This window comes from Narcine bancroftii, chromosome 3, assembly GCF_036971445.1.
Source record: "Narcine bancroftii isolate sNarBan1 chromosome 3, sNarBan1.hap1, whole genome shotgun sequence".
NCBI classification, from domain to species: Eukaryota; Metazoa; Chordata; class Chondrichthyes; order Torpediniformes; family Narcinidae; genus Narcine; species Narcine bancroftii.
The window spans coordinates 219,740,236-219,764,742 of record NC_091471.1 but is presented as its reverse complement, the minus strand read 5'-3'; the positions used below and the strand labels follow the sequence as shown (position 1 = coordinate 219,764,742).

Here is a 24,507-nt window from a genome sequence, read left to right as displayed (position 1 = left end):
ATCGAGTCTACCCTACCATTCAAATCATGGTTGATGTATTTTTCCTCTCAACACCATTCTCCTGCCTTCTCCCCTAATCTTTGACACCCAAATAACCTCCATCTGGGCCAATGAATTCCACATATTCTCTGGCTGAAGAAATTTATCCTCATCTCTGTTCTGAAAGGATGTCCTTTTATTCTGAGCCTGTGTCCTATGGTACAAGACTCCCACTACTGGATTTATCTTCTCCACATTCACTTTATTCAACCCTTTCAATATTTGTTAGGTTTCAATGAGATCCACCCTCATCTTTATAATCAAACACTATTTATACATTAACCCTCTCATCCCCAGGATCATTCTTGTCACCCTCCTCTGGAATCTCTCCAACACCTTCTTTACAATCAAAATCAGGGTGTGGATATAGAGACTCTAGTCTTGATACTGTTCAATGAGAATAAGCAGTGAATGTTACTCAAAGATAAATAATAAATCTGTAAAAGACACACATACCTTTGCTTGAAGTGTAAAGCAAAGCAGCTTGAAAACATACAACAGAGGACTCTGAAAGACTTTCTTCAATAGATATCTGCACAGCAAATCCTGAATCAGGATTTATATTAGCAAGAGACAGCAGATCAGTGGAACGCACAAAGAAGTTTCCATGGAAAGTGTGTATGGAGAGACCTGGAAAAAAAAAAGAAAATTGTTATGTGGGCACTCAAATGCACCCAAGTAAAATATAAAATAAATTAATTGATTTGTTTTATATCTCAAACTTCTTTCAAGCATAATAGGCTGAATCTTAATACCAGTACAATATGCAAAAGTAATGGCGGAAATCCACAGGTCACGTAGCATCCATGGAAAGCAATGGGCAGATGCTGCAACCACCAATAGCTTCACATTGAACTGCCAGTACTTACCCCTGTTTATTACTGGAAGTTTCAGGATTTTGGCATGCATGCATTTCCACTGTACTCTATTATGTTTGGGACAGACACTTTATCTCTTCATTTCCTCCTGTGCTCCACAGTTTTACATTTGTAATCAAACATATGATTAAAGTGCACATTTATTCAAGGTTATTTGTACAATACGTTTCCAATTATCCGAAGACCACAACCGAAAATCTATTATCCAAATTTTTTTTTGGCGGCAACATGACGTCACAAGTTGAAAAAAAATTTAATCCCATGTGCTCAGGTTGGGCTCTAACACGATGTTAGCTCCAGTTTGGAAACAACAGAAAACCAGCTGGGAAAACAGATGCTGTGCGGCTGGATGTAAGCTCAGAGAAACCGTCAGTGAGCACTGGAAGAAATTGGTGGGTTAGGTAACGCTTGGGGAGATTGTCCTTGTTTCCGGTAACTCCCTCCCGTCCCTCTATTTCTTATTTACCCTCCACTGAACTTGGTTCTCTGCTGTCCCAGCGTCATCAAGGAGAGAGGTCTCCCGGGCAGGAGCAGCAACAGTGGTGGGGAGGTGTTGAGGATCAGTGATGGAGGAAGGAGAGGGGACCTCAGGCTCCCAGGTAGGTGCGGGGACCTCAGGCTCTCAGGCAGGATCAGAGATGGTGGTGGGGAGGTGTCAGGGATCGGTGATGATGGTGGGGAGGTGTTGGGGATCAGCGATGGCAGCAAGGATCTCGGATTCCCGGGCAGGAACAGCGACGGTGTTGGGGAGGTGTTGAGAATCAACTTTGGTGGCAGGATCGGTGATGGCAGTGAGGAGGTTTCAGGGATTGGCAACAATGTGGGGAGGTGTCAGGGATCAGCAACGATGGTGGGGAGGTGTCAGGGATCGGCAATGGGAGTGGGGAGGTGCTAGGGATCGGCAACAGCAGTGGGGAGGTGTGAGGGATTAGCAACGGTGGTGGGGAGGTATTGGGGATTGGGGATGGCCAATACAAATATTCTGCCGATGCTATTGGGCTGTTTAAAGCCATTTCTCAGTTATCTGAAAAATTGGGTTAACTGAAAAACGTCCGGTCCCAAGCATTTCGGATAATCAGAAACATACTGTAAAAATTTTGGTTTGACACTGTAGAATATTTCAATTGTATGTATATCAAAGTAATCATGTTTAGTACTGTTTTGAGCCCAGATGACCCCAAATCCCAGCAGCAATAGATATTCACCAACGCAAACGGTTACTGAAATAAAAGTTCCTTTTAATTATCTTTAAATATGAAAACAGGATCAAACTGTAACTTATTACTATTAACTTAATGAACCTAACTTAACTCTCTTCTAATTCTAAGCACACATGTATGTAAGTTCAGAAAAGTTATTTGATTCACAGTCCAATCTTATTCCTCCAAGTTTACGGGTTGCAGGCAATTCTTATACTGTGCACAGAATTTAACATTTATGAAGTTCACCAGGCTTTGGTGCTAGAAAGGTAAATGGTTACCACTCAGGAAGGTTCTTGTGGGTTTTCAGAGAGAGATTTGTTGTTCACTGGACACCCACAACTGATTCCTTTTAAACAGCCACTTCAGCATCTTGCCAAAGAAACTTGCCGCCTCAGGGTTCTCCAGATTACTTTTTTCTTTCAGGACCTCACAGAGTTCCTTTTTGTTTCCCTTATTTCAAGTAAAACATTAGGTAGTCAGTCCTCTCCTCTTGCATGAACCACAAGGGCTTTGACCAGGCTGAACTCAGCACTCACAACTGGTCTTCCAAATGGGGTTTTCCACAAGCTTGCCAGCTTGTCCTGTTCCAGTCCCAGTTGCTGCTGCTAACTGTAAAACTGCAGAACTGAATTCCCTCTCTCTGAGAGAAAGCCTCACTCTGCTTGCAAAACCACATGACCCTCTTAGAACAGCAAGTTCCACTCCAGACAGCCTGTAGCTCCGATGTGTTCTTTCATCAGTTGCCTTTTTCTAAACAACAATCCATTAGTGAAGTCTCTTGGGCACTCTCCAAAGCTTTTGCAAAGGTTCTTGGTGCTGGCCTGTCTAGCATGAGCAAAGTTCCAGTATTTTAAATAAGATCTGTTTTAAAATGTTTGTATGTGACCTACACTAAAAAAAAACCTGCCCCAATGTATGTCCCAAAATCATATCCATATACAATACAAACATAACATAATAAGTCACATACTTTGTTACATATCCATTGCATGTAAAAATTGGTTGAAGTCTGTGATTCCGCAACATCACCAGGTGCTGAATATCTTCTGCCAGGCTTCTACTGCAGCCATCTTCAGCTCCTGCTTCGGAGGCTTATCCCCTTTAAGTTTTCTCTTAAACATATGGATGGCATGCTCAGTTGGATTTGGATCGGTGACTAACTGGGCCATTCAAGAATTTTCCAGTTTGTAGCTTTGAAAACTCCTTTATTGCTTGGGATCATTGTCTTGCTATAGGATGAAGCACTGTCCAGTGGGTTTGGAGGCTTTTGCTCGACTTCAGCAGATAAAACGATTCTATGTGCTTCAGAATTCATTTTGCTACTGACAACAGCAGTTACATCATCAATGAAAATAAGCACGCCAGTACCTGTGGCAGGCATACATGCCCAGGACATAACATCTCCACCACTATGTTTCACAGATGAGGTGGTACACTAGATCTTGGGCAGTTCCTTTACACCTCCACACTTTGCTCTTGGAATTACTCTGATGCAGGTTAATCTTGGTCTCATCTATCCACAAGTGCTGTGTATTGCACTTCAGGGGAGGTCCTTGGAAGCCTTCCTGCTGCTTCGGATGGATGGTGGCTGGTTCAGGAAGCCACTGGAGACCACAGCGGGATCTGCCCCAAGGACGGGATCACATGAGGAAGAAGCGAGCAAGAGCTTGACCGAAGAGTGGGAGTTTGATAGAAGAGATTTAAGTATTAGAATAAGAAAAAAAATCAGAATGGGATTTGGTGATAGTGTAATATATCACAAATTTCAGTTATCTCCTGGAGCTCTGCTTGATTGCCATTGGGGAGGAATTTTCCAAAGTTTTTTCTGTAATTGACCAAAACATGGTTTTTTTGTTTTTTGCCTCCCCAGGAGCTACATTATCAGCATATTAGGGCAGAGAGTTGTAGTAAATCAAAAAGGAGCAGTAGCGTCACAAATAGAAATGGAAGGAGAGAGGGAGAGAGTGAGTTAAAGGGAGAGAGCCAGAGAATGTGGATATGGCAGCCAAGGTAGGGGAATGCTCCTCTTGCATAATGTCAGGAAAGCCAGCAGTATCCCTGATGACTTCATCTGTGAGAAGTGGAAGCAGCTGCAGCTCTTGACAAGCCGAGTTAAGGAATTGGAGCTGGAGTTGGATGAACTCCGGAACATTCAGGAGGCAGAGGGGGTGATTGATGGGAGTTATAGGGACATTATTACCCCTGGAAGGTAGATGATTAATGGCCAGGAGAGGGAAAGGAAACAGACAGGCAGTGCAGGGCACCTGTGTGCATTCTCCTGAATAACAAGTGTACCATTTTGTATATTGTTGAGGAGGATTACCTACCCGGCACAAGCCACAGCGATCAAGTCTCTGGCATGGAATCTGGTCTGGTGGCTAAGAAGGGAAGGGAGGAGAAAAGGCAAGCTGTAGTGATGGGGATTCATAGTTAGGGGGATAGATAGGAGGTTATGTGGAGGAGATTAAGAATCTCGAATGGTACGTTGCCTCCCTGGTTACATGGTCCATGATATCTCAGATCGTTCACACCGTTCTCAGGAGGGTGAGTGAGCAGCCAGATGCCGTGGTCCATATAGGGACCAATGATATGGGTAGGAAGGGTGAGGAAATCCTGCAAGGATAGTTCAGGGCATTAGGCACAAGGTTGAAGGACAGGACCTCCAGGGTAGTGATCTTAGTTACCTGTACCACATGCTAGTGAGTTTAGAAATAGGAGGATAACACAGCTTAACACATGGCTGAAGACATGGTGTAGAGGGGAGGGCTTCAGGTTTCTAAATCATTGGGCTCTCTTCCAGGGAAGGTGGATCCTGTTCCGATGGGACGGTTTGCATCTGAATTGGAGGGGGGAAAATACCCTAACGGGCAGGTTTGCTCGTGAAGCTCTGGTGAGTTTAAACTAGATTTGCAGGGGGAGGGAAACCAGAGTGTTAGAATAGATAGTGAGGTGGAAAAGGATAAAGGTCATGCAAGAGCTGCATGCATAGATAGGAATCAAAAGTTTGTAAGTGATTGAAATGTTCTTAGGTGTATTTATTTCAATGAAAGGAGTATTGTCAGAAAGACAGGCGAGCTTAGAGCGTGGATTGGCACGTGGGATTACTACATTATTGTTATAAGTGAGACTTGGCCGCAGGAGGGGCAGGACTGGCAGCAGTGTTCTGGGGTTCCATTGTTTCAAATATGATAAGGGGGGGAGTAATGAAAGGGGGAGGAGTGGCATTACAAGTCAGGGAAAATGTCACAGCTGTGCTGAAAGAGGACAACCCAGAGGGCCATAGGGATGGAGCTGAGGAACGGGAAAGATGTAACCACATTGATAGGGTTGTATTATAGACTGCCAAATGCTCAAAGAGAATTAGAAGAGCAAATCTGTCAAGAGATAGCAGACCGATGTAAGAAACAGAATAGTGGGAGAATTTAATTTTCCACATATTGACTGGAACTCCCATAATGTGAAATATATTAGAGGCACCAATGAGAGAGGATGCAATACTTGATCTCCTATTATGGAATCAGACAGGTCAGGTGACAGAAGTATGAGAGGTGAACATTTGAGTCCAGTTACCATAATGTCATTAGTTTCAAGTTAATTATGGATAAGGATAGGTCTGGTCCTTGAGTTGAGATTCTAAATTGGAGAAAGGCCAATTTTGTGAAAATGAGAAAGGATCTAGGAAGACTGGATTGGGATAAGTTGTTTACTGGCAAGGATGTGTTCAGTAAGTGGAAGGCCTTCAAATGTGAAATTTTGAAATGGAGTGTCAAATCACGAAAGAAAAAGATGGATAACCCCATTCTAATAAATATGATTAGAATGTGGCAAGAAATTAATGAGTGTATAAAAAAAATAGGGATATCAATAAAAGCTCTACTGTGTAAAAATGAGCTATTGCCTATGAACATGGACAATAGAATATTAAATTTGTGGTATGACAAAAATGTAAGATATATTCAGGATTGTTACACGGAAGGAACTCTTATGTTCTTTGAACTATTAAAACACAAGTACGGAGTGGCCAATGCAACCTTCTTCAGTTTTCTCCGTCTTTTTAAAAAAATTTTGTTTATTTTTCACACTATGAACCATACTGACCAAAATACACACAAACATTTCCCTCTTGAATATACACATGTGTCATTTTCTCCCCTTTTCCCCCCTCCCTTCGCTCCCTCCTTCACCCCCCCTCCCCACCCACTCAACGTTCAACATATATGATACATTAAACCCATTAAACAATGTCATCACACAACGAAAATAAACAAGAAATTTGTGTCATCTACTTTTACATACTGGGTCAGTTCATTTCGTCTTCTTCTCCTTCTGTCATTTTAAGTGGTGGAGGTCCACGGTAGGACTTCTCTGTTGTGTTCCATGTACGGTTCCCAAATTTGTTTGAATACTGTGATGTTATTTCTTAAATTATATGTTATTTTTTCCAATGGAATACATTTATTCATTTCTATGTACCATTGCTGTATTCTCAGGCTATCTTCTAATTTCCATCGGAGAAATGAATAAATGTTTTCTCCATCTTAAGTCGTTAAGATGAAGATGGGGACCAACGTTAATCCCACCTGAAATTAGTGAAACTGAACAAATGGTTTGGATGGGGAATACATCCAAGTTTACAATAAAATTGTTCTATGCTCTCCAGAGAGAAAATGCAAAACCAGGGTTGCAGAAGTAAAGGAAAAGATGGGAGTCGGACTTTGGTGTGGTGATTTCAGAAAGAAGCTGGCCAGATTAGTGAAAGGACAGCATGAATCAATTATAATTGTAAGATATGGACTAGTTCAGTATAATTTTTTACACCAATTATATCTTACCCCACAAAAAGATACATAGAACAAAAGTCACCGAATTTTCAGAGATGTGTTTCAGATGTGGGACTGAGACAGGAATTTTTCTACATGCCACGTGGTGGTGTGTGAAAGTGAGGCCATTTTGGAAAGAAATTGCAGAAAAATTAACCAGGATAATAGGAGTGGCCTTCACAGGTAACCCAGAGCTATATCTACAAGGTAATTTCATGGACATAATGACAAATTGACCAAATATCAAATCTCATTTATAAAAATAGCACTGGCAATAGCAAAAAAATGTATCTTGATCACTTAGAGGTCCTACTCCAATCTACTTATAGCACGATGGACTGTGGAAATGAACCACAGCTATAGAAAAAAAAAATCACATATAACTTAAAGAACAAATACGATACTTTTGTAAAGGTCTGGCAGCCAAACCTGGACCACATACGGGCCCAGATACAGTATTAAAAAGGAACAAAAAAGGGTATAAAAGTAACTATTATACATGCAAAAACATAGTTTCCCCAAATTTACTCTTTTCTTTCTTCTTTTCTTTGGCTTGGCTTCGCGGACGAAGATTTATGGAGGGGGTAAAAAGTCCACGTCAGCTGCAGGCTCGTTTGTGGCTGACAAGTCCGATGCAGGACAGGCAGACACGGTTGCAGCGGTTGCAGGGGAAAATTGGTTGGTTGGGGTTGGGTGTTGGGTTTTTCCTCCTTTGCCTTTTGTCAGTGAGGTGGGCTCTGCGGTCTTCTTCAAAGGAGGTTGCTGCCCGCCAAACTGTGAGGCGCCAAGATGCACGGTTTGAGGCGATATCAGCCCACTGGCGGTGGTCAGTGGCAGGCTTGGAACCTTTTCTTTGGTGGCAGTCCTTGTACCTTTTCTTTGGTGCACCTCTGTCACGGTGGCCAGTGGAGAGCTCGCCAAATAACACGATCTTGGGAAGGCGATGGTCCTCCATTCTGGAGACGTGACCCACCCAGCGCAGCTGGATCTTCAGCAGCGTGGACTCGATGCTGTCGGCCTCTGCCCTCTCGAGTACTTCGACGTTAGGGATGAAAGCGCTCCAATGGATGTTGAGGATGGAGCGGAGACAACGCTGGTGGAAGCGTTCTAGGAGCCGTAGGTGATGCCGGTAGAGGACCCATGATTCGGAGCCGAACAGGAGTGTGGGTATGACAACGGCTCTGTATACGCTTATCTTTGTGAGGTTTTTCAGTTGGTTGTTTTTTCAGACTCTTTTGTGTAGTCTTCCAAAGGCGCTATTTATATACTTAAAATATATATAAAATCTGACGGTGAACGGATCTGTATGTATGGAAGGGGGGAGGGAGAGACTGTTTTGTTTTTGTTTGTTATGTTTGTGAGAAAAAGTTTAATATATTGTATATTTAAAAAGTTACTATGTATATTTTTTGAAAAAAATTCCAAAAATAAAATATTTTTAAAAATGCAAAATTTTGCGAATTTACAGTTTCCGTGTTCCTGTCAGGATTAAAGGCAAAGTTAACAGGCATAGGGAACTTTGGCTTTCAAGGGATATTGGCGATCTGGTTAAGAAGAGAGGTGTATAGCAGGTATAGGCAACAGGCTTCTTCAGGTGCATTCTCTGCCAGGATTTATCAAGGCCGCCCAAACGGCCTCAGGGACAGATACCTTCCTAACACTTTGGAGATTCAGAACCGGAATCATGGAGCTGTGATTTAGATACCCTGAGCTTGGGTTCACTGCCAAAACACAGTTTGTGTAGCTACAGATGTGCTAGAGGAGGCAACATCAGAGAAGCTGGTGAGATCCACCACTCCACAATGTCCCTGAAGTGACTTTATTTTGCTTCTCTTTTATGTTTAAATAACGGTGTTAGATTAGATGGCAACTCTGTCTTCTCAAAGATTTTTGTTTTGAATTTTGGTTTGACACAGACATGTGCTTATAATATCAGCACACCCCTCTCTTAACTGTCCAACCACCACATGCTTCTTGCTGGTAAATATCGCTAAGTATTCATTAGGATATCTTTTGGAGGACCTGAAAACATGAAGGGCGTAATAAAAGTTTACATTTATAATAAGGCACTTTTAAATGATTCTGTATACATTTTATCAAAGCCAAATAAAATTCATCCCCAGTTTAAATGCAGACACACAAATAAAATATTACCTTTTGTGCAACGTATCCTCAGCACTGCTTCAAAGCCAATTTTTCTAATAAGGTAACGCTTGAGGTCTTTCTGAAACTTCTCTACCTGGGTAGGATTGTGAATGTGATGGAATGATGGATAGTAGAATACTGATCCAGCAGAGTATTTGGACATACAAGCTGTAAAAAACACAGTTACAAAAAGATAAGTGTCAAATTTATTATGAGTCAATGGTGCACCTGACTATTTTTTAATTACATCAGATTATATAGACTATGGTACATCACCATATGATACATCACAGTGAAACGGTGTCATCTTTAAAGGAATAATTAATTAACTAACTAAAGCAGATACAAATATTCCCCCCCCCCCCCACCCTTGCTTGCCTTGGTGCAATCATTGCAAATCCTTGACTGCGTTCGTATTCTGATAGCTCAAAAGGACCATCTGCACTATTTTTAAATGTTTATTTTTCACATTCAGCTGGAGCAAGCAGAATTTCAGTGCATATGAACATTGTACAATGGATGTGACAATAAAGTCATTACGATTATCATCCTTGTACGAAATAAATACTTTTATGGATGACTGTCTATCCACCTTGGTACTTTCATCCAGAAAATCAATTTGGAAAAAAAACCCACATCAAGAAACAGAATTTTAGTTGATGGGCATAAAATGTATATCAAGATAATAAAAGGACTCTTACCAAGTGAAGCCAAGTCACAATATTGTCCACTCAGCAAAAAGAGATCCACTGCCACCTGCTGGCTTGAACAATCCAATGCAAACTTCTTATAAAAGTCTGTGGCTGGACCAAGGTGCTGCAACCCCTGAATTAAAAGTAAACTTTTCAGAAATGGATCAATTTTTATATATGAATTAGGAAGTACCATTTGAAAACACAGCTACCTGAATTATTACAAAACAAGGAACAAAAATTCAGATCCAAAACGCTGACTGCCCATTTCTCCCCATGGATGCTGTCTAATCGGCTGAGTACTTCCACCTTCTCTTTGTTCTTTCATGGAAAATGTATTTGTTTTGGGGTTGTCACACGATAGACAGCTCTCCCACTGCTGCATCTCACAACATTTTCTTGATAATAAATTTGATTATTCGACTGCTTCTTGTTTGTTAATTAAAAACACTGACTGGTGAGCTGCACTAAACATCAGGAACAGAACTGAAAAACAGCTTGGCCTGATTCTGAATTTATCAGCTTACTGATATTGACCCATATAACTTTGATCCAGGTACTTTGAGGAGGGAAGAAACAATCATCATTATAAGAAATAATGATACTGACATCACTGCGAGGTGCTACCTCAAGAAGGCAGCGAACATCTAAAAGGACCCACATCACCCTGATCACAACTGTTTCTCACTGGTTGCCACCTTCAGGCAGGTGGTTACAGAAGCTTGAAGACCAGCAACACTAAGTTCAAGAATTGTTTCTTTCTAATGATGTCAGGCTCTTAAACCTTCCCACGTTACACAAATTAGGGACCACTCTGATAGCTCAAAAGGACCATCTGCACTATTTTTAAATGTTTATTTTTCACATTCAGCTGGAGCAAGCAGAATTTCAGTGCATATGAACATTGTACAATGGATGTGACAATAAAGTCATTACGATTATCATCCTTGTACGAAATAAATACTTTTATGGATGACTGTCTATCCACCTTGATACTTTCATCCAGAAAATCATGCCTGCTTACTGCTCCAAATCTGTTCCCTCCACCTCTGCTGCAAAGAATCTCTGCTCCTGCATCTCTCCCAATTTCTCCCTTCTATCAAAGTCTTTAATTGTTCCAGAGATAATTCCGACCTCAGCTTTATAATGTAACCAAGCTGTCCATTCTGTGTGGGAACCACTCTGCTGAATGCAAAGTTGAACCCCATTTCAAAATCAGTCTTTTCTACATTGAATTAATCACCAACCCTATCTTCTTCACTGGCAATTGCTTGAAATCAAACTAAATTGTTCACAATCTTGTGTTCAAACCCAAGACAAACTTCAAATACACAAACTTACCATAGAACATAGAATCATACAACACAATACTGGCTCTTTGGCCTTCTATGTGGTGCCAATCCATATATTCCCTCCCTTAAAAAAAAGTACTAAACCCTCCCTACCTATAACCCTCTTTTTCTTTCATCCATGTGTCTATCTAAGAGTCTCTTAAATGCCTCCAATGTTTCAGCCACCATCATCCTCGGCAAGGCATTCCAGGTACACACAACTCTCTGTGTAAAAATATTCACCCCTGATGTCCCCACTAAACTTCCCTCCCTTAAATTTGTACATATGTCCTCTGGTGTTTTCTGATCCTGCCCTGAGAAACAGGCACTGGCTGCCCACCCTATCTATGCCTCTCATAATCTTGTAGACCTCTATCAAGGCTCCTCTCATCCTTCTACACTCCAGAAGAGAAAAGTCCCAGCTCTGCTCACCTTGCCTCATAAGAGGCACCTTGCCTCATATCCTTCCTGTAATGATGTGACCAGAACTGAACACAATGTTCTAAGTGTGGTGTTACCAGAGATTTGTAGAGTTGTAACATCTCTACTCCTGAATTCAATCCCCCTATTAATGAATCCCAGCATCCCATAGGCCTTCTTAACTATCCTATCAACCTTGAGGGATGTATGGATTTGAACCCCAAGGTCCCTCTGCACTCTTAAGTAACCAACCATTAACCCTGTACTTAGCCTTCTGGTTTGTACTTCCAAAATGCATCACTTCACACTTATCCAGATTAAAATCCATCTGTCACTTTTCTGTCCAACTCTGCATCTTGTCTATATCCTCTTGTCACCTTCAACAACCTTCAGCCCCATCCACAACTCCTCCAACCTTTATGCCATTTGCAAACTTACTGACCTATCCTTCTGCCTCTTCATTCATGTCATTTATAAAAATCACAGAGCAGGGGTTCCAGAACAGATTCTTGTGGCACTCCACTAGTCACTGACCTCTGGGCAAAATACTTTCCTTCCACAACTATTCTCTGCTTTCTTTCTACAAGCCATTTTTTTATCCACACAGCCAAGGTTCCACTGATCCAATGCCTCGTGACTTTCTGGATGAGTCTCTCGTGGGGCTAAAATCCATGTAGACCACATCTACCTCCCTACCCTCATCAATTTCTTCTGTTACCTCCTCAAAAAACGTAATTAAGCTCGTGAAGCATGACCTTCCCTTCACAAAGTCATGCTGACTATCCTTGAGTAGACTATACTTCTCCAAATGCTCATAGACCCTATCCTTAAGAATCCTCTCCATTATTTTACATACCACTGACATAAAACTTACTACTTCATATTTCCCAGGTCTCTCCCATTACCTTTTTTAAACAAAGGGTCCACATTTGTCATTTCCAATCCTCTGACATCTCCCCTGCAGCCAAAGAGGATTCAAAGATCACAGCTACTGCTCCAGCTATCTCTTCTCTCACTTCCCACAGCAGCCTGGGGTATAATTACAGTCTGGTACCGCCACATCTGTAACACTGTCCAACTCCACTCTTTCAGTTGCTGCGGAATCTTCCCTCCTGCTGCATAATCAACATGATCCAGCTCCGCCTAGAATCACTGCCTGCAGTCCCTGTATTACTGCAGTGTTGCTTATAATTTATTCAACTGGAAGAACAACTGGGCACCATCCAACCGGATAGCATTAACCATGACTTCTCTGGTTTCCATTAGCCTCTTCCCCCCATCCCCTCACTATTACACAGCTGCTGTATTCTGGGAAATTATTTCCATTTTCCTGGAATGCATACTGTGTAAAGAGTTCAGAACCAGAATGTGGGTGCCAGTCCAGTTCTGTCTTTTTTCCTCCTAGACACCTTGTCATTTTCCTGGAACGCCTGCAGTCTAAACACTGCAGCTCGTGATTTTTAAATTTGAAACAAGCAGGCATTAAGTGATCATTAAGCAGACATTAAGTTATCAGCACCTCTGGATCTACAGCCATTTTGCTCTGTTTTGAAGGATATGTTGGGTGCGTATGATACACGTCACAGTCGACGTTGACGCAGTGATGCTGTAAGTCCCAGGTATGTTATATATCACAGTCAACGTCGACGGTCAGATTGATGATTTAAGTATCTTGACATTCTTTCTAAAGGTATCAACAAATCCCAATATTATTTAAGAGTTTCTAAGGCTTCTCGATTAGAGTTAACTGAGTGTTTGGTGATTTAAAAAAATTACTCGTACTTTATTTTTGATACAAGATTCTTTTCTGTTTGACTGCATGTTTAATTACCTTTATGGTGGATTGTTGTTTAGGATCTTCTCTTGAGAAAAGCTGTCCCACACCAATGGATGGCCGCTGTGTCTGGAACACAGATATGCGTCCTCCTGTTGTAGACATGAGCTTAAAAGCAGCCTGCAGAGCTGGTCCCAATGCACTGTTGGTCTCTCTTGTGCCAGTGAACATTGCAGGCAGCATTTTCAATAAATCTTTAACAAGCTGCAAAAAACCAAAAAATATACTTCATATTTCTCAAAGTGGCTGACATAATCTTGAGCAAAAGATAACAGTAATTCCTCAGTGAGACAGATGTAAAGCTGAATGTTATATGTTCAGTCAAAATGCCTGACATTGCACCTATAATTCTGTTTATAAGAGCTTTTCACTGACATTCAATGACCAGGATGTTATGCCTAGAACAGTGATGAGATTATTAAGAGGCGAATTGGACAGGATCCAATATCCACTTGTGCACAGCTAAATATCAAAAATTATATTTGAAAATGTCTATTGGGTTTATCCTGCTTCTCAACAGAGCCGTAACTCTGAACTACTTGTAAATAATTCCTTTTTGCTCAATAAATACACCAGATGCATTCAAGGTGTCAAGCTTTTGATGTGATGAATCTTAATTAGTCAAGAGAATCAAGTGAAACGGGAAATTCAAGAGCCCATTGCTTCACAGCTTAACTGCTGGAGATGTTTGAAACTATTTTTTTTCCACTTAGTCACAGCTTCTCCCCTTTTTTTTTAAAATTTGGTGTAATGACTTTACAATGGAAATAAATTATATGCATCTGACAAAAAGGTATGAACCTAAAACATGATTTTTCTCTCTCCATGGCTACTGCTGGATCCACTGAAGTTTATAATATTTGGTTTTTATTTCAGACTTTCAGTAACTTCAGGCTTTTGAACTGCTGGTTAGACTGTGTATGTGGCACCAAGGATTCCTAGATCTGATTGGTTAAACAGACAGCTTTGTTACTTGGACTACTCACACATGCTGCAAATTGCCTGCAGAGGACAAAGCACAACTTCAGGTGCCTAATGTCTGAAATATTTGGCTAAAAGCTATCTACATGGTTGCAGATTGCTGCAAGTACCATGAATGGCAAATGGTATTACTTCATCGTTGATTGCAAAAAAACACTTCAGGATAATGTAGTTATTTCATTCAATGCATTTGTATGTCAACCAGTAAAGTATTTAATCAGCTGTCATCAAGGAAAATTGCCCATATTGATCTGAATACCCAAATGTATCAGGAACATTTTGCTTGTTATGCTATTTGAAAGGTGCTAAGAGAAAAACAGTGGGCTTTGGATACACACAATGATGCTCACAACATGATGCAAAGTAGGGCAACATATTTAATGGAACCAAGAAGGCAGCTGTCTTTTGTGGTAATGAGACACTGGGGAAATATAGGGCGAACTTTTCATGTTATTTTGTTCCACAGAACCATGGAACACTAAAGCACAAACCCAGGCCATTCAGCCCATCATGCCAAACTATTTATTTTACCTACTATCAACTGGACCATAACCTTCCAATCCAAGTAATAATGTTCGTTTAATAGACTGATTATTTTCTGAAATTTATGATCTAAAATGGTTAGGTCTTCCAGTCAGCGTCTTCACACAATTCACAACAGGTCTTTTGCCAGTAAGGAAAATGTTTGATGGTAACATAAAAAATTCTACTTTATATAAATTTTAAAAAGATGTTGATTTACCTAAAAATCCCATAGGACATTTGTGTGAACCAGCTTTTGTTTATCAGTAATGGGCATATTTTCTTTCCTATAGACTCAAGAATGTTAGAAATACTTTCAAGGATACCCTTAATAGACCAACTCAACTGTACAAATCAAGAAACACCAGTTTTCAGTACAAGTTCTATTTCTTGAGCTTTGGGAGGAGATATAAACCAAACAAAGGATTTCAGTCTCCAACTACCACACCCAAGTTAGAAATTAGCTTGCAAAAGGACAGTATCTTCCTGAAATGTCGATTCTGTTTTCCTTACCACAGGTGCAGCCTGACTGTGCTGTTTTGGACGATTTGGACTGAAGTGCCTATTTCTCCGCTGTATACTTCAATAATTCTCACATTATTGAGTATTTTCAGCATTTCTGTTTTTATTTTAGATTTTTCAGGATGCATGAAGCATGGCTGTTGTCTTCTAATACATGAATTATGTACTGGTCAGTATCAAAGAAAGCAATGGGTAATGGAGGGAAAGAGAGCATGAAACAAATGCAAAAGTATAAAAAATGTTAAATGAAACAAAAAGAAATAGCTTATTTTTTGATTTGAATGGTAATTCATGTCTATGTTTGTGTTAAACATTCTCTTTAAATATCAATATCCTAAACTTGCTACGGTAATGTACAAGCAAATTGATTTAGCCACCTTATTACTTTTTGGAAATATGTACCTACATTCCTAAAGAATGTAACCTAAAATAAATTCTTTCTTAATTCATGCAGGTTCAAAAGGACTTTAAGAGTTACAAAAGATTGGAGTGCGATTTACCTACAAATTCCATTTTATCAGGATTTCCCAGCAGTTTTTGCATTGTGGCAGATAAATGACAGTTGGACATAGATGCATGCATCAAAGCTTTTAGAATTCTGAATAATCAATTAATGTTGCCTCCTCATTAAAAAGGCTGCACAGGATTAAGACTAATAAGAAATCTATACATTATTATTAGCAATGTGATGATCACACATGCATGTGTCGATTTATTCAAATGAAATGGTGTCGATTTAAAGGCATCAGATTCCTTGGCAAGAAAGGAAAACATATCAAATAGATAGTTCTGAAGCATGACGGAACATACATATTAATAATAGAATGTTGGAGTCAACAATAAATGTGACTAGCAACCCAGGTCAATGAAAACTTCCCCCAAGTGGTTCCCAGGCCGCACGCATGCATGAGTCAGGTTGGTTTTCAGAGGTGTTAATGTTTACATGTTTGCTTGCAAGTCATAATCCCACTGTACCCAACTCCTTGGCTGTATTGTTCCGTTTGTTATCCTCCTGGCCTTCATAGTTTCAAGATCAGTTACCTTCCCTCTGTTTACATGTTGTTTGTTTGCAAGTTATAATCCCATTGTACCCAACTCCTTGGCTGTATTGTTCCATTTGATATCCTCTCGGCCTTCATAGTTTCAAGATCAGTTACCTTCCCTCTGTTTACATGTTGTTTGTTTGCAAGTTATAATCCCATTGTACCCAACTCCTTGGCTGTATTGTTCCATTTGATATCCTCTCGGCCTTCATAGTTTCAAGATCAGTTACCTTCCCTCTGTTTACATGTTGTTTGTTTGCAAGTTATAATCCCATTGTACCCAACTCCTTGGCTGTATTGTTCCATTTGATATCCTCTCGGCCTTCATAGTTTCAAGATCAGTTACCTTCCCTCTCCAAAAAAACTGGTGCCATGGAGTCATACAGCATGGAACAAGCCCTTCGGCCCAACTCATCCATGCCGACCAAGTCGGCATTCTGAGCCTGTCCCATCGCCTGCATTTGGTCCATATCCTTCTAAGCCGCTTATCCATAAATCTGTCCATATTTCTTCTAAAAGTCAAAATTGTGTGCATTTCTGCAGTTTCCAGCTCATTCTAGATATGGACCACCCTCTGAATGAAAATGTTGCCCCTCAGGACCCACAAATCTGCCCATTTTCACCTTTTACCTACATTCTCTAGCTCTAGAATAATCTACCTTGGAAAAAAGACAAGCATTAACCATCCATCTTCCACAAGACCACCCCTCAGACTCCTATACTCTGGGGAATAAAGTCTGAACCTAATTAACCTCCAGAAATTTAAGTCCTCTCATCCTAATAATATCCTAGTGAATTTCCCCTGCACCCTTTCCAGGATATTATGCTCTTCCTGTAAGAACATAAGAAATAGGAGTAAGAGGAGGCCTCCTGGCCCGTCAAGTCTGCTCCACCATTCAATAAGATCATGGCAGATCTGATCATTGACTCAACTCTGCCCACCTGCCTTTTCCCCATATCCCTTAATTCCTTTTTTATGTAAAAATCTATCTAACTGAACCTTAAATATGTTTAATGAAGTAGCCTCAATTGCTTCCCTGGACAGAGAATTCCATAGATTCATTGCTCTCTGGGATAAACAGTTTTTCCTCATCTCCGTCTTGAATCTACTCCCCTGAACCTTGAGGCTGTGTCCCCTAGTTCTGGTGACCACAACTGCACACTGTACTCTAAGTGAGGTCTCACCATTTTATACAGCTGAATCAGGAGGGCCCAACTTTCATTCTCTATACCTGGTCAAGTGAAGGCAAACACTATTTTAAAATCACCAAGTCCACCCGAGTTGCCACTTCAAGTTATCTATCTATCTGTTCTCCCAGGCCTCTCTGTTTAACACTCTCCAGTGCCTTGCCACAAAGTTCAACACCTCACTCTTGTCTGATGAATTCCATTTGCCACTTCTTGGCCCACCTTCCCAAGTGAGCTACATCTTGTTATATACATGAAATATTCTTCCTCACTGTCCACTACAGCATCTATTTTGCAAATAATCTGCAAATTTAAGATACATGGCCATCCAAATCATTAATATACTTAACAAACCAGCACCATGCATAGACCCAGCTCTGACTTGTACAGCACACCACTGGTCATGGGCCTCCAATCAGAATGACATCCATTCACAACCATCTTCTGCTTCTTCCACTAAACTAGTTTTGAATCCAATTGACCAGCTCCCTTTGGATCCCATGTAATTTCATCTTCCAGACTAACCTGCCATGTGGAATCTTGTCAAGGATAACATCCATTATTCCATCATTTCACCCTGCCCTCAAAAATCCTGTGTCACTTAAAAAAAGAATTATCAGATTCATGAGATACGATCCCCCTTGCACGAAGCCATGTTGACAGTCCCTGCCCATCCAAATGTTGATCGATCCTGTCCCTCCGAATCCCATTCAATTACAGCATTGATGTCAAACTCACTAGCCTAGAGTTCCCTGGCTTGTACTGTCTTTAAATAACAGTATAATATTAGTCTTCAGGCACTTCACCCAAAACCAATAATGATATAAATATTTTAGCTTGAGTCTCTGCAATTTCTTCACTAGCTTTCCACAAGGACCTGGGGATTTGTCCACCTTAATGCACATCAAGACCAGTCTTCCTGGTTCTTCTTAAATGCTCCAGGTCATTGCAACTCATTTGCTTAAATTTCCTGGCTTACGTAATCTTCTCTACAGTACAGACAGATGAAAAATATTCATTTAAAATCTCACCCATCTCCTGTGGCCCTATAGCATTTAATACCATTTCCAGGGGGGTGGGGTGGAGAAACTGTCCTGACTGGAATACAACACCCCTCCCTGTAACTGAATTCTGGACTTCCTAATGGAAAGACTGCGTTGAGCACTGTCCCACCTCATGCGACTGACTGCATTGCCAGATCTAGCTCTAGCAGTGCTATCAAATTTTCAGATGACAAAAGAGTAGTTGGACTCATCAGCAACAATGATGAGTTGCACTACAAAGAGGTGGAAAATCTTGTGAATATGGTGCAAGAGTAACAACCTGAATCTCAACATGGACAAGATGAAGGAGATGATCATGGACTTCAGGAGGACTAGGAATGACCACCCTCCACTACACATCAACAACTCTTTAGTGGAGATAGTGTAGAGCACCAGTGGAGATAGTGTAGAACACCAGTGGAGATAGTGTAGAGCACCAAGCTCCTTGGAGTTCACTTAACTAGTGACCGATCGTTGATACACCAAATTTCCTCATTTGTCAGGAAGGTGCAACAGTGACTTCACTTCTTGAGAAGACTGAAGTGGGCAAGGCAACTGGCCACCATTATGTTAACCTTCTACAGGAGCTCTATCAAGAGCATCCTGGCCATCTGCATCACAGTGTGGTGTGGCTGCTGCAGAGAAATGGATCGGAGCTCAATCCACAGGACCATAAAAGTGGCAAAGGATCATTGGAGTCTCCCTTCCCCCTCCCCAGCATCGACATAATCTACCGATATACTTGTTGCCTGAAGAGCAATGAAGTCCCCTTCCACCCTGCACACAGCAACTTTCAGTTGCTTCTGTTAGGAAAGAGATACAGGAGAATCAAGAGCTAGCACCACCAGGCTGAGGAACAGCTTCCCGCGGACTGCAAGAATGCTGAACGACCAAAGGAACTGCTCACACTAACCATCCAAGATTCCCATATTTATAAAACAATATTTATTTGTATATATGAATACATGTCCTGCACATGCATTGTTTGTCTGCATGTGTGTTATGTTTGGCTATGTGTCTGCGTGTTTTGCATCGAGGGCCAGAGAACGCTGTTTTGTTGGGTTGTATTTGTGCAATCAGATGACAATAAACTCAACTTGACAACTGCCTCCCAAGCTACCTTTTTTTCCTTAATATAACTGTAGAATCTCTTAAAAATTTCCATATTCCTGCTTGCCAGATCCAAATCATGGTCCTCTTTTCGCTCCTCTGATTTCCATACCACCATTTTACCCACAAACATCCTCTCCATATTAATCCTCTCCAAGTTCCTGCTTCATGACTCTGAAATCAGCCTTGCCCTAATTTAGTATCAGAACTTGTTGGCCAGTTCTATCTTTCTTAAAGATAGAACTCACTGTCACTTCAGTCACTTCCCTATCTTGTTCCCTCAGAGGCCCAGTGTTTCACCCTGGGCCCACAATACAGTATATTGATGCAGGATGCTCTCTTAGAGACACTTAAATTCCACACCATCCACTCTTTGCAGCATAGGTACCCAATATAAGAGTGTATTTAAAATCTCCTCATAATGCTATCTTATTATTCTTACAGCTATTTGCAATTTAGTGACACATCTGCTCCTCCAATTCTTGTTGATGATTGAGAATTGGGGGGGGTGGGGGGTGGTGGAGGAAACTATTACAATCAGTTACTTCTCATTTCTATGGCTTCATTTGACAATTCCTCAAGAATATCCTTTCTGCATGCTGTTGTCTTCTCTCTAACCTTCTATTGCACCCATAGCATTTGTAGCCTGGTTCACTGGCCTTACCTTTCTCTTTTCCATGTTAATATCATGGTTATAATATTTCAGTCCTCTAAGCCAATCCACACCCTGAGATAGTCTGCTTTACCTTTTCTTTTTGCCTTAGACTGAAATAAATGGAGTTTAAATCATCAATCTTTCCTCTCTTTGCCATGCTCCTGTCTGCCCTGTCCAATAAAGTTGCTTTCAGAGTATAGTATTAGCCTTCAACTTCTCATCTGCCCCATCTCTGCTATAGATCCCAGCCCCTGCTCATCTAACCACCTTAAGCCATTTGGTTAATCTGATCTTGAAACAACACTTCTGCAAAACTGGTGTTTATTTTAATCCCAGAAAACTGGTGGATGCTGGTCATGTAGACATTTTAAATGAAAAGAAAAATAAAATCCAAGCCTCACCCATCTCTTTTCAGTTTTAACAGAAGTTCTTCACCCATATCTGGCAAGCAGGATAATGGAAATTTTTAAGAGATTCTACAGGTATATTAAGAGAAAAAAGGTAGCTAGAGAGGCAGTTGTCAAGTTGAGTTTATTGTCATCTGATTGCACAAATACAACCCAACAAAACAGCGTTCTCTTGCCCTCGGTGCAAAACACGCAGACACATAGCCAAACATAACACATAATACATATGCAGGACATGTATTCATATATACAATAAATATTGTTTTGGATGGTTAGTGTGAGCAGTTCCTTTGGTCGTTCACCCATATTTCCAAATCACCCATGTTTTGCCCTTTCTTTGACAACCTTCCTCAGTATCCACATCTTCACCAATGTTTGTGTCATCTGAAAACTTACAAAGCAATCACTAACATCTTCATACAAATTAAATTATAAAAACCAGTGATAGATCACAAACAGGTCATTGACACTGATGCCTATGGAACAGCACTGGTCACAGAACTTCAGTCAGAGAAACACCACTCCACCATTACCCTCTATGACCAAGTCACTGTGGATCCCATGTCTTAATATTTTGGATCAGGCCACCATAAGACCTTGTGAATGCCTCACTGAAGTTCCTATAGCCAATATCCAGTACCTCCTTATCAAACATCTTTGTCACACCTTAATAAAAAACTCAGTAAAATGTGCTCATGACCTGCCCCGCACAAGCCATACTGACTCTCCCTAATAAGCCCATGTTTTTCCAAATATGAATAAATCTTTTAATTTGCTGAATAATCCTATTGCCCTTAAACAAAGGAACAGTATTGGTTATTCTCCAGTTCTCTGGAACCTCATTTGTGGATAAAAAATGGATACAAAGACCTTTGACAAGGCCCCTGCAATGCCCTCTCTTGTCTCTCTTTAACAACCCAGGTTTAATCCCTTGAGGCCTGAGGGATTTACCCACTTTAACAAGACTCAAGACATCCTCTACCTGATAACAACATTCTATAATTACATCAGTATACCCCTCTCAATCTATTCTTCATCTCGTTCTCTTTGGTGAATTCAGATACAAAGTACTCATTTAGTACCTCACACACTGCCCCTGGCTCTCGTCACAAATTCCCCTTTTGCCCTTGAGTGGTCCAACCTTCTATGGCTCTCCTCGTATTTAGTCTCAGTATAAAATATTTTGAGACCTTCCAGCAAAAACAAATTTCAATATGTCCTGTAGATTACATTCATGGTTTGGCCAACTGCAATCGAGAAGCATTTCTCAATTTATAACAGCAAACCTTCCACCTTTATTATTTTGTTAAAGATCTGTTGTGTTTAATTTTCCCAGAATAAAAAAGCACTTGAATATAACATCCAAGAGAAATTAATCCTAATTTTCCAGCAGGATAAATACTGTATCTTCTACATATTAATGAACAATAAGCCTTATTCTGAAATGCCTACGTTTAGGTATAGCCAAATACATAGTCAGTAAACCAGAAAATGCTGGAAACATTCAGCAGTTTTAGTAGGCAGCAAATGTAAAAAAAGAAATAATTGAATCTTTATCAGAGCTCAGCGAGATAGAGAGAACTTTTTATTATCAGCAGAGAAGGAGGGGAGAAGATGAGTAGAATAAGGGGAATACCATGGTTAGCATATCGGTTAGTGCAATGCTGTTAGAGCACATGGTCAAAGAACTTCAATGAAGCTTCCTGCATTTTCTGATTTTGTTTCAAATTTTATGCATCTGCAATTTTTTCATTTCAATTATAATCTCCTCTTACTTGACCTTTAAGTGATTAAACAATATTTTTTTCGGAAGTCCTTTGTTTTTAAAATGGTGGAATTACAGGATCTGGAATTCAACATAAAGTTTAAAATGGAAGGATGTTAAATCGTTATCCAACATTTCTTGCTTTAATACATACCTCTTTGCTTTCATGTAGGTTTACCATCAAGCTGTCAGGAGTAGGTATGAAGATATCTGCACAAGACATGTACATGAAAATTTTTTAAAAATCTAGCTTGCAATTACCAGGTAATAACTTTTGGGGGAAAAAAATTCACTACAGACATATTTCTACATCTCTTACAATCCATGCCAAAGTCTTCATCTGAATTTCAGAGTTATGAACATGTGAAAGATTTAAATGTACCTCTATTAGCAAAGAAAATTGAATAAAAGAACCAAAACAGACCAGCAATGTAAATGAATGATGATTTAAGAAATATGTGTGTTTCAAAGTTGGCAGAGAGACAATAATGGTGGAACTAATGCAGTCTTTGTAATGCAAAGAACACAAGAGTTCAGCTATTGTCCAAATAAAATTGTGGTTACCAGATACAACTTGCTGCAGAGAGTCAGGAAAGAGTACCGAAGTTACAGTGGAAAATACAGGAGAGGCTTCAGTGTACTTAATGTCCAAGGGAAAAAATTGATGAGCATCTAAATAGAATATTAGAAAAGCAATGTGATAGTGCAAAGACAATGAAGGACAAGAAAACGTTGAAGCAAACAAGCATGGCAATGCCATTAGCAAAGGGGAGGTTGCTCATATGAGAACAGGGTGGGAGGAGTTGGACAGGGACCAGTCAGAGATTGGTGAATCAGGGAAGGGTAAAAGATGATAACGGAAAGAAAGAAGCAAGAGGTAAAAAGGGTCAGGAGAAGGAAGATGAATCATACACGGAGGGGTGCTTGGGGTAGTGACTAAAGTCAAAGATTGCCAGTGCTGGAATCTAATAAGAGAAGGTGACAATAGTTGTATAATGAAGACCAGATGCAAGTGAACATGAGGAAAGTAGGAAGGGGAAAAGGGAAGAACAGACCTCACTCAGAAGAAGGGCGGGGGGGGGGGGGTATTGACCTGAAAATGGAAAAAAAACAATCAATGGTCATCCCACTGAGCTGCAGGCTGCCCTGATGGAATCTGAGGTGTTGTTCCTCTACTTTATGTTGGGCTTTGCTCTGGCATTGGAGAAGGCTAAGGACAGTGTGGGAAGGGGAGGGGGAGTTGGTGCTTGATCTTACTGATATAAAGGATACCACATCAGGAACACAGAATGAGTGAATGAGGTTGGAAAAGGCAGACATTAATCTTCTGACTCACTTGGAAGAGCTGTTTGGGACCCTGGATGGTTGAGAGGGAGGGGTAAGAACTAGTACTGCACTTTTTGGGGTTGCTAGGGAAAGCACTAGGGGGATCATGGAGAGGTGAGCAAGGGTAAGTGGACAAGGGAGTCACAGAATGAATAATTCCCGCAGAGGGGGCAGGTGTAGCTGGTTGTAGGGTCGAGTTGCAGCTGGCATAAATGTCACAGAATGCGGAGCTGGCAGGGTGAAAGGTGAGAACAAGAGGAACTGTTTCCCTGTCCTGTTGGAGGAAAGGGGGTTGCGAGCAGAACTCCAAAAAAAGAGGAAATGTGGGAGGAGGCTGCAATGATCATGGTAAAAACAAAACCCCCTGATAAAGGAGGCAATTTCAGATATTTCTGGAATGGAAGGCCTCATCTAAAGAGCAGATTCAGAGAAGGTGGAGGAAATGAGAGAAAGAGATGGCATCCTTACAGGATTCAGTGTAGGAGGTGGCACCTGACCTTTTGTTCACAAACCACAGCAGGTGACCAGGTAGATGAGGAAAATGAAGATGCAAAAGCCAGAGTCTTAAAGCATAGTAAGAAAAT

The 24,507-nt window shown here is 40.7% G+C and overlaps 1 protein-coding gene across 4 annotated transcripts in view; it reads right to left on the bottom strand.

Moving 5' to 3' along the window:
• LOC138758139 (protein transport protein Sec24B-like) overlaps positions 1-24,507 on the bottom strand; it is a 188,229-nt gene that overhangs the window by 51,455 nt on the left and 112,267 nt on the right. For all 4 annotated transcript variants that reach the window (XM_069926651.1, XM_069926650.1, XM_069926652.1 and 1 more), the window contains 5 exons: positions 22,752-22,807; positions 13,359-13,565; positions 9,786-9,909; positions 9,094-9,252; positions 496-669 (listed from right to left, as the gene is read on the bottom strand). In XM_069926651.1, the coding sequence (XP_069782752.1) occupies positions 496-669; positions 9,094-9,252; positions 9,786-9,909; positions 13,359-13,565; positions 22,752-22,807 (720 nt within the window). The remainder of the gene's footprint in view (positions 1-495; positions 670-9,093; positions 9,253-9,785; positions 9,910-13,358; positions 13,566-22,751; positions 22,808-24,507) is intronic.